The sequence below is a fragment of the Pseudochaenichthys georgianus genome, chromosome 17, assembly GCF_902827115.2.
Source record: "Pseudochaenichthys georgianus chromosome 17, fPseGeo1.2, whole genome shotgun sequence".
In the NCBI taxonomy this organism is placed as follows: Eukaryota; Metazoa; Chordata; class Actinopteri; order Perciformes; family Channichthyidae; genus Pseudochaenichthys; species Pseudochaenichthys georgianus.
This window is the reverse complement of record NC_047519.1, coordinates 535,407-546,454: the sequence shown is the minus strand read 5'-3', so window position 1 is coordinate 546,454 and position 11,048 is coordinate 535,407. Positions and strand designations below refer to the sequence as shown.

The 11,048-nt window shown below is 38.5% G+C and overlaps 1 protein-coding gene across 1 annotated transcript; it reads right to left on the bottom strand.

Annotated features, from left to right (window-relative positions):
• Positions 1-455: 455 nt before the first annotated feature.
• LOC117462771 (uncharacterized) lies at positions 456-9,043 on the bottom strand. The gene is made up of 8 exons (XM_071206287.1): positions 8,944-9,043; positions 7,918-8,063; positions 6,668-6,824; positions 4,529-4,595; positions 3,290-3,398; positions 2,403-2,528; positions 1,447-1,557; positions 456-979 (listed from the first exon to the last, which is right to left on the bottom strand). The coding sequence occupies exons 2-6, from the start codon at positions 8,030-8,032 to the stop codon at positions 2,512-2,514; spliced, it is 465 nt and encodes a 154-aa protein (XP_071062388.1). The 5' UTR covers positions 8,033-8,063; positions 8,944-9,043; the 3' UTR covers positions 456-979; positions 1,447-1,557; positions 2,403-2,511.
• Positions 9,044-11,048: the final 2,005 nt, after the last annotated feature.

The following is an 11,048-nucleotide window of genomic DNA, read 5'->3' as shown; positions in this document are numbered from 1 at the left end:
AACGGCTGAGGTTTTGGTTTTCTGATCCAATGTCAGGCTGAGATCCTCACCGCTGATTGGCTACCGCGAGAACGCGTCACACGAATTTGATGCTAGAATTGAAAAAATTGATTAAAGAGATTCTCGTACACAACCACACACACTTTTGCATTTCAAAGTATTGCATGTTCATACAGTTGAATGTTTGAGCTTCACTGTGCCCTGCTGAATGATGTATGTGCAGAGTTTGACCCTTGAAGGCTATTTCTTCTGCTCTGAAATGGAATATATTTGTTGCATATTAATAGATTTTTTTTATTTGTTTCGGATTTGTGAATGGGAGAAGTAGTGGATAGGAAACATACCCAACACTAATTATTAATAATAATAATTAATATAAACTCTCTTCAACATTCTTTTAATGCAATAAACATTTATTTCAAAATTATTATGTTTTTCTGTATTGTTATAACAAAATGTACAAGTTTAGAAAATATCCGAAGACTCAAAAGGAAAAAAGGCCTAACATCGAAAGTAGTTTCCAATGGTTTTATACCAATTTCCTTATGTTTTTCTGTATTGTTTAAACAAAAAAATGTACAACTTCAGAACATATCCGAAGCCAACAAAAAAAGGCCTAACATCGAAAGTAGTTTCCAATGGTTTTATACCAATTTCCTTATGTTTTTCTGTATTTTTTAAACAAAAAAATGTACAACTTCAGAATATATCCGAAGCCAAAAAAAAAAAGAGGCCTAAAATCAGCCTAACATTGGTATAAAACCATACCAATTTCCTTCGGAGAGCAGATATTCTATTTTTGATGTAATACTTAACACCTCTCCAGTCCCTATTTGATAGGGCTTGTGGTTCAGCAGAGATGCAATCCTCAACAAAACTTTTCCTGGAACCTGATTCATAAATATCCATCTTCTCAAGTGTCGTTCCACAGCAGCAATTTCCTCAGATGTCCAGATGCGCTTCACAACCATTTCTTTCCCTAGGTGGACATTAAAAAACATGTTATAGGTTTAAGAAGCCTAAGAGTCAGTATCATACAGTTAGGAATCTCTCTCAGGTTTACCACAAGGTGAGTTTCTGTTTATTTCCTGCTTCTTTACACAGACTCTCTCCAGCACAGGTTAGCTCCGAGTGTTAGCGATGCTAATGTAAACACAGACCATATTACTTCCAGAACACGTCTCACATTCATTGATCCATAGCAAGAATTGATGAGGCACTGTCAGAGAATAAATTAAATGAATATGTCATATGGTTAAACTTTACAGTATTGTTATCAGAATTAGAAAATAAAAAGGTATTTTTCATGAAATGTTTGATTTGTCAAACTGTATAAAAAAGGAATTTATTTAAACGGATGCTGATTCATCACTCTGCGTTATCCTCTTTTCAACCTATTAAACAGGGAAACAATCTAACCCTCATTGTAGTCACTTTTCATCTCACCTCTCTTTTTAGCTGACTTCTGGGGTTTCGTCAGGAGCTTTCTTGTACTATCTGGAAGGGATGACATGCTGGCCTCACCTTCAGACTCTTCAGTGTCTTGTATTACGGCATCTGGATAAAGAAAACATTTGATAGAAATATATTAAAGAGAGATACGGAGACTTTAAATATGAAGTAGTTGTTTGTAAAAGTCTTTGGTCAAGATCATTGTCATTGTTGGTGCTAGTTATTTGTTAACCCCATGACAGAATTATTGTTTTCTAATAAGAAGTATAGCTTGATTGATAATGTCAGATGGTCCTTTACTTATAATCAAAATATAGTAGTATCTTTATTTGGTTTGAGTTTTGATTCATTTGGTTATGGTTTCTATATATTCAGCATATTTAGTTACAGTGCTAGATTATGTAGAATGATGCCCACAACAACTTGAGTTTAGAGACTAAAAGGTGTTGCACAAATATTTAGAAATCACTTCAAGCTAAAACCAAACGGGAGGGCCCCATGAGGACGAGACTAGAAACAAGTGTGTGTGACAGGTTTCTGTAACAAGTCCCATCAAGGCTAAGGTAAACGATCACCGTTTGAAACATGCTTATGCTCAAATAGTATAAACATATGCCTACAACAACTTGAGTTTAGACACTTAAAGGTATTGCCAACATATTTTTAAATGACTTCAAGCTAAAACCAAACGGGAGGAGCCCATGAGGACAAGACTAGAAACAAGTGTGTGTGACAGGTTTCTGTAACAAGTCCCACCTAGGCTAGTCTAAAAATATGAAACCAATTCAGTTTCCTCAGTCAGATCGTTCCAAATCACCCAATTAGAAACGGGATTAAAGCTGTATCAGAAAAAGAGATCGTAAAAAAAGTTCCTGTCTTGGTATGGGGACTACATAGTGAAAGGCACAACATAATGAGATTGTGGAGACAGCTCTATATTACTGAATTACCTCGGTCGAAGAACGGTCTGTCGTGGATGTTTTGAGGGAAGACAACTCTTTGAGGGAAGCCAACTCTAAGGGGAAGCTCTCCTCCTCAACTGCCTCTGGATAATACTGCTCATTCGTCACCTGGAACTTAGATAAAACAAGAATGCACTAAGAAGATAGTAAACATTTATGTTGAGATATTCATGAGTTGCCACAGTTAGCTAAATCAAAAACTGTTTCTGAAACTAAATTTGGATCAAAGCAAAGTCCTTCATTACTGTGGTCTGAACATATCATAAAGGGGTTGCAATGGATTGCATTAAAAGTATCCCTTTCAAACATGCACAGGCTCAGAGGGTGTAGAATGATGCCCACAACAACTTGAGTTTAGAGACTAAAAGGTGTTGCACAAATATTTAGAAATCACTTCAAGCTAAAACCAAACGGGAGGGCCCCATGAGGAGAAGGCTGGAAACAAGTGTGTGTGACAGGTTTCTGTAACAAGTCCCATCAAGGCTAAGGTAAACGATCACCGTTTGAAACATGCTTATGCTCAAATAGTATAAACATATGCCTACAACAACTTGAGTTTAGACACTTAAAGGTATTGCCAACATATTTTTAAATGACTTCAAGCTAAAACCAAACGGGAGGAGCCCATGAGGACAAGACTAGAAACAAGTGTGTGTGACAGGTTTCTGTAACAAGTCCCACCTAGGCTAGTCTAAAAATATGAAACCAATTCAGTTTCCTCAGTCAGATCGTTCCAAATCACCCAATTAGAAACGGGATTAAAGCTGTATCAGAAAAAGAGATCGGAAAAAAAGTTCCTGTCTTGGTATGGGGACTACATAGTGAAAGGCACAACATAATGAGATTGTGGAGACAGCTCTATATTACTGAATTACCTCGGTCGAAGAACGGTCTGTCGTGGATGTTTTGAGGGAAGACAAGTCTTAGGGGGAAGGTCTCCTCCTCAACTGCCTCTGGATAATACTGCTCAGTCGTCAACTGCAACTTAGAAAAAACAAGAATGCACTAAGAAGATAGTAAACATTTATGTTGAGATAACCCGCTGCTGCAGATACACGCTCTACAGCATCAGGAGGGCGCGTCCCCAGCTGACCCAGAAAGCCACGCAGGTTCTGGTCCAAGCTCTCGTCACCTCACGCCTAGACTACTGCAACTCCCTCCTGGCTGGTCTACCTGCATGTGCCATCCGACCTCTGCAGCTCATCCAGAATGCAGCTGCTCGTCTGGTCTTCAACCTTCCTGAATTCTCCCACACCACGCCGCTCCTCCGCTCCCTCCACTGGCTTCCGGTAACTGCTAGAATCCACTTCAAGACAATGGTACTTGCGTACCATGCTGCGAATGGATCTGGCCCTTCCTACATCCAGGACATGGTTAAACCGTACACCCCAGCACGTGCACTCCGCTCTGCATCAACCAAACGGCTCGCTGCACCATCGCTGCGAAGGGGACCCGAGTTCCTATCAGCAAAAACACGTGGGTTTGCTATCCTGGCTCCAAGATGGTGGAATGAGCTCCCATTGACATCAGGACAGCAGAAAGCTCACACACCTTCCGGGGGAGACTGAAACTCATCTCTTCCGACTCCACCTCGAGCGATAGAACTACTAACAAAGCACTTATATACTAATAAAGGACTGGCTCCTCTAAAGCCAGTTGAGTAGCACTTGAAATGTTTGGCTCTATGAAGCCTGATGTACTTTATGATTCTGTTTTCTTCAAGTTTGTATCTTGTTGGTCGAACGCACTTATTGTAAGTCGCTTTGGATAAAAGCGTCAGCTAAATGCAATGTAATGTAATAATCATGAGCTGCAAACATTAGCTAACTGAAAAGCAAGCAAGGGCATGCAAGTTGTCAGGTGAAATCTGTCAAGTTCTGCATTTAATTAAATACATCATCAATTAAAGTGTCACTCCCCCACTTGCTCATAGAGGTAGCAGACCAAACTTATAGCAAATCTAATGAATTCTCCAATACCAGTATAGTTTGCCACATCTGAACCATTTAAAATGACTTGTTAATCGAACAACAAATTAATTAGGTACTATAATTATATGGAGGGAAACAAAAACATGTGTTAAATCACGTGTTAGTTTTGAGTTATATGTGTACCTGTTTGCGCCAAGGCCAGTCTGCATCCCCATAATTGTAGAATATTTCTTCCTCTGGGGCGATGTCACTAAGGGCAAAAAGGCAGAGATGTGGCATCCCATCAAGGACAATGGTTCTCATCTTGCAGTTGGGCATTTTGTGGTCATCGTTTACAAGCCTACCCAGTGACTTGTCTTCAACCGATGCATCAAGACTTAAATAAATAGAGATTACATGTTAGTAGTAGAACTTGCATACTTGGGTTGGATATAGTGTGGAGAATTGTCAGTTACATTTAAAAGAAAATCATGAAGAAAAAAAGATTAGACAGACAAGGTCAGGTTCTATTAGGGCTGCACGATATTTGAAAAAACTGACATTGCGATATTTCTTTCCCCTGCGATATGAAAAAATACAGGAATTGAAGAACAATATTTTATTATTATTATTTTAACAATATTTAACCGGATGAACAATTTTAGTCACGGACTTCTGGATCTTAAGTTATCAGAGCAACAAGCTGAGTTAGCTCTGTTATCCTGCTGTGATCAGAGACCTGAACTACGAAGCCGGTTCAACATAACCTGATATGTTTGAGTTACCCGGCTTACCTAATTCAAAACAAACGCGCTCTCGCCAGGCGGTCCTACGACGCGGGTCCTCAACTCGTTAAGCCAGGGTTTCTCTGTCCGGCTGAGTGCGCGTTCACATGAAAGGGGCGGGGTTAGCAACATTTGACCAATCACAAACATGGACAAGCGTACTGACAGCGCAGCGTCATACTTCCTGAATGAAAAACTATAATATCAGACAAAAATGAAGAAGTTAAACTTTAAACATCCATGACTTAAACACTTGATCAGGATCAAAGCCACAGAGCTGCACCTGCAAGGTGAACACAGCTGGAGCAGAACAAGTGTTTGAATGCGTACATTAACAGGTTTATGATATCACTGCCCGTCTAAAACACGATCTGACTTCAATTACATTTGTCTCGAGTGTTTCGTCAACTTATGTGTTGCTTAAAATAATACTTCTGCATCCAGTCTGTGACACTGTGAGTGTTGCACGGCCAGATACGGCTCAGTGACTCAGATAAGGAGATATATGATACATTATGAAGTGATATGCCGCGGACTGTACTTAATGTACTCTGATCCGGTTACTGATGTTGTGGCAGATATTTAAGTAAGCTTTCTTAACGCTAATGTTATAATAGTCAGATTGCTCTGAAGATGGAGGTGATATTCTATTCATGTTCACGTTCACACAGTCGGTGATTTTTGCCGGCCGTCTTTCCTGCAACGGCAGCTTTTCTATTTCCTTTCTCCTGTAATGGTAAATGGACTGTACTTATATAGCGCTTTATCCAGTCTTTAAGACCCCTCAAAGCGCTTTACATACTACATGTCGTTCACCCATTCATACTGAGCAGTGTATGTTAGGACATGCACTAACATACATACACATTCACACACCGTTGGCCATGCCATCGGGAGCAACTCAGGGTTAAGTATCTTGCTCAAGGATACATCGACATGTTGACTGCACGGGCTGGGATCGAACCCACAACCTTCTGGTTGAAAGACGACTGCACTCCCTCGCAGCCACAGTCGCCCTGTAATATGACTTGATCGCTTTAAACTCCGCACACTGAGCTCTGATTGGTCAGCAGGCGGTGCTTTCACTGAGTTGATCTCCTAGCCTGGAACCTAACCTGCTCCGGAGCAGGCTAGCCGCACAGCATAAGTTACCATGGAGATCTAGCCCGATAAGAAGAGAACCAGCATCGTAGGACCGGAAACCCAGTTTCCCCTGAAGTTAGCTCGTAGGACAGGCCTCTGATCAAGAATGATTGTGATTGGTGGTTTGCTGTGCATGCAGAGCCGGCATGTCACTCACTCAAATACCCCTGACATGAGAGCCGCGCGAGGTTTCCTTTTGTAGCAAGCAGCAAAAATAATTGTAACATGACGTGTTTGAGTTAATTTGCCTACTTAATATTGCACGTCCTGCGATGTGAATGCGCATAACGCGATTATCGTCACAACGCGATATATCGTGCAGCCCTAGATTCTATTATTGATTATTCTTATGTGAGTTTCTAACTAGAGCAGTGCATTTTTATAACAGCAAACAATAGCATTTATTATGACTTACCACAAACATTTCCCATCCCATTTCAGATCAAACAGGAACGTTGCTTCTGTGTCACGGTAGTTTTTGGTGTTGACATCATCCTGGTTGTAAAGTTTGCCCCGGTACTCAAGCACAAACTCTCCTTTTGTGAAAACTTTAGCAGCAAACACACCTCGACCTTTAAAGTAAGAAGACATCTTTATTACATGATTCACTTAAACATATTTTTTGTTTGAAGCCATTATATTGCAAGTTAAAAAAAGAGAGATCTCAATATGAATTGAGGTCAAATCTCAAGAGTTAACTTTAATGATATTGAAGACAACTTGGGAGAAAAGGGCAAGAACCCCTCAGCCTTCTTTCACCTTTCTATCAATAAGCCAATTCAAGTAATTCACAGCACTACAAAACTAAGATTTGCTCTTCTCCAACATAGTTTTCCATGCAAAAGTATCCAAAAGACTAAGAGCAGCAATACACAACACAGGAGACAACAGTGTGACATGCCAATGTACAAGTAGCACCTTCTTATGTTTGTAAAATGGAGAATATGCCTGTGTTAATCCATATTTAACCCAGCTAGAGCAGAATTAATTCAGATTAAACATTTATTTGAATACAAATAATTATTAATAAACTACAGCCATGTGGGAAGTTAGAATGCAAGGTTTACATATTCACCTGTTTCTGAGACACATGACATTAAAATGATTATCAAAATGTTTTATTTAAATATAGAGGGATATGTTTAAATCACAACAACTGTTGTAAAAAAATGTAGACTAACAAATAATAACCCAATTGTCCCTATAGATGCTTATATATGATGTATTCAGACTAATAACTTTTTGACTAAAACAGTTATTGGGGTAACTATTTGTATTATTATACATGAACATGCTCAACTTCCCATGGCCCATTGGTACGATGCCCAGTCTGACCTTTGTGGAGATGTCTCTAACAGGCATAATGATGTTTCTTTTGTTTTAAAAACGTGCGTTATACTTTTGTAAGTGGCTTATTATAAAACCTTGAAGTATTGGATTTATCGATGAAGGAATCTTTAGAAAATTTTACCAAATATAACAACATTTGCTTTTTAATAATTGCATAGATTTTTTATTTAAATGATAATACTGCCAGTAAGAAGTAACTTTTTGGAGTTAAAATGAACATAGGAAGCAATGTTGGGATTATGAATTAAGATAGTGATTTAATTTGCACTATTTGCTTGTGTTCATTTAAAAACATAGAACATTTTAAGCACTTACCTTTAAACTGGTCGATAAAATGCTCTTCGAGAGCAGCCTTGTCGGTCCTCAACTTAATGTGCTGTTCAGCATCCTGTTGAGGACCAAGCCGTCTCTTTCTCACTGATCTCTGCATTGTTTTGTTTTTTAATGGTCAGCCATCTCACCTGTTAGACAGAAGAACACTCTTTATTATTAAATCACACCCTGATCCTGTTCAGGATATTTCAATGTTTGCAGGTGCACAGCAGTGTCAGTAAGTTCATTTATTCGGAGGTGTAATACTAACCATTGTCACATAACTTATTGAAGCCAATAATATTCCAACTTAATTTATTAAGAAAAGTAATAGCTAGCTAACGTTCTCTGGCTAAAAAGGTAAAATATGCATTTATTTACACAACTTTTAGAGAGAGAAGTGCCACATGACAGCCATAGGTGCACTAAAAGTGTTCGCTTGTACTGCATGATGTCCTGAGAAACTCCCTCTTGAGCTTCTCAACAGGGAATTCAAGCAGTTATTTTTCTGCAGCATCATTTGAATTGCATTGGTGCAAGTTTTATTTTGAGATTTTAAACATGCATTTATATATATATATATATATAAAAAAATATATATACATTATATGTATGGGGCTCTGAGACCAACTAGAGCAGATGCTCACATAATGCACAGTTGAAGCCTTAAATCCCCTCCCCCTTCTCTCTCCGATGCCAGAACGAGTTCTTCCCTCAACTCACTTTCACGGGTGTGCGGTGCCTCTCCCCCTCCCTCACGAAGATGCCCGAACCAATAACACAAGCTTAGCTTACTTCACCGTCAGGTCACTTTCACCGAATAAAAGTGATTAAAAACCACGCCGTATTTAACAGTGAATAACACGTAGAATATACAGATAATGTATATTATTATATATTGTAATGCAAAATTAAGTTTCGTTTTCGAGGCGAGACAAATCCTTTCATTCACAGGAGTTGCCGGAAATAAAACCTCTCCTGCCCAACGCAGCCTAACGTCACAGCCTCACCGACCAAATATAAACTTACCGTTTTCACTCACGGTAAAACGAGGCACCACAATATTTTCGTTTCTCCCTTAGTTAACTCCGTGAATACTGATGCTATCTAACTAGGCTACTTGTATGCTTTAAAAACGTGTGTTTGATTGAGGCGGCAGCATTACAGACTCTGATTGGACGAACATCGATGACGCAGATTCACCTTCACAGCATTTGATTTGTCAACAGACTCTGTGAGAAGGCTAATGCAGCCAACTTGTAAAGTACGTGGTTCTGCTTGTTGTTGTAACCGATTGTAGACAGGCGAAACATTAATACCTCAGCAGTGCCTCCAATATTTGTTGCACACGTCACGTGGACACAAAAAGGATTTCCAGGCGTGCATACGTTTAAAAAACAAGACTTTACATCACGTGTCTGCATGCACTCCTCTCATCCCCGTGCCTGTGTACACTTCACTAATTTGAGAATTGCACATGAATACATTGCATAAACACAGGTTAATTAAATAAAAAACATACAACATAAATAAAGTGCTTTTGCAGTATATACAGTTCCGTGTTAATCACCAAGCCCACTTTCTAATGATTTTCTAATCATAAATATATCGATTAAAAAATTATAAAAGTAGGGTAGACATGTGGATATTATCCGGCTGAAAACGTGCATTTATCTAACAGGTTCGTTTTCCACAGATCTTATTTAGAGCTATTTTCCAAAATTCTACGGAGGAGAAATCACCTTGCGAGGGAACCAGCAGCTTACGTCCGGGTTTTAAGACGCGTCACTGCATCACTGCTCTGTCCTGTTACTGAAGTCACAGCACAGCTTGGTAAGAGTGGGGGAGGGGAGGGCAATCAGGTGCGCGTGCAGCATGCTCTGCAAATGCACGGTGAAACGAACCACAGGAATATTGCCGTTGTTAACTCCCTGAATCCTGATGTATCTTTACTTGTACTCAAGTACAAGATCTGAGTAGCCTACTTCTACTTTTACTCAAGTACAAGATCTGAATACTTCTACTTTTACTCAAGTACAATATCTGAGTACTTCTACTTTTATTCAAGTACAAGATCTGAGTACTTCTACTTTTACTACAAGATCTGAGTACTTCTACTTTTACTCAAGTACAATATCTGAGTACTTCTACATTTACTACAAGCTCTGAGTACTTCTACTTTTACTCGAGTACAATATCTGAGTACTTCTACATTTACTACAAGCTCTGAGTACTTCTACTTTTACTCAAGTACAATATCTGAGTACTTCTACTTTTACTACAATATTTGAGTACTTCTACTTTTACTCAAGTACAAGATCTGAGTAATTCTACTTTTACTCAAGTACAATATTTGAGTACTTCTGCATTTACTCAAGTATAATATCTGAGTACTTCTACTTTTACTCAAGTACAATAACTGAGTACTTCTACTTTTACTCAAGTACAATATCTGAGTACTTCTACTTTGACTACAATATCTGAGTACTTCTACTTTTACTCAAGTACAATATCTGAGTACTTCTACTTTTACTCAAGTACAAGATCTGAGTACTTCTACTTTTACTCAAGTATAAGATCTGAGTACTTCTACTTTTACTCAAGTACATGATCTGAGTACTTCTACTTTTACTCAAGTATAACATCTGAGTACTTCTACTTTTACTACAATATCTGAGTACTTCTACTTTTACTCAAGTACAATATCTGAGTACTTTTACTTTTACTCAAGTACAAGATCTGAGTACTTCTACTTTTACTCAAGTATAAGATCTGAGTACTTCTACTTTTACTCAAGTATATTATCTGAGTACTTCTACTTTTACTCAAGTACAAGAACTGAGTACTTCTACTTTTACTCAAGTACAATATCTGAGTACTTCTACTTTTACTACAAGATCTGAGTACTTCTACTTTTACTCGAGTACAATATCTGAGTACTTCTACTTTTACTCAAGTACAATATCTGAGTACTTCTACTTTTACTCAAGTACAATATCTGAGTACTTCTACATTTACTACAAGCTCTGAGTACTTCTACTTTTACTCGAGTACAATATCTGAGTACTTCTACATTTACTACAAGCTCTGAGTACTTCTACTTTTACTCAAGTACAATATCTGAGTACTTCTAC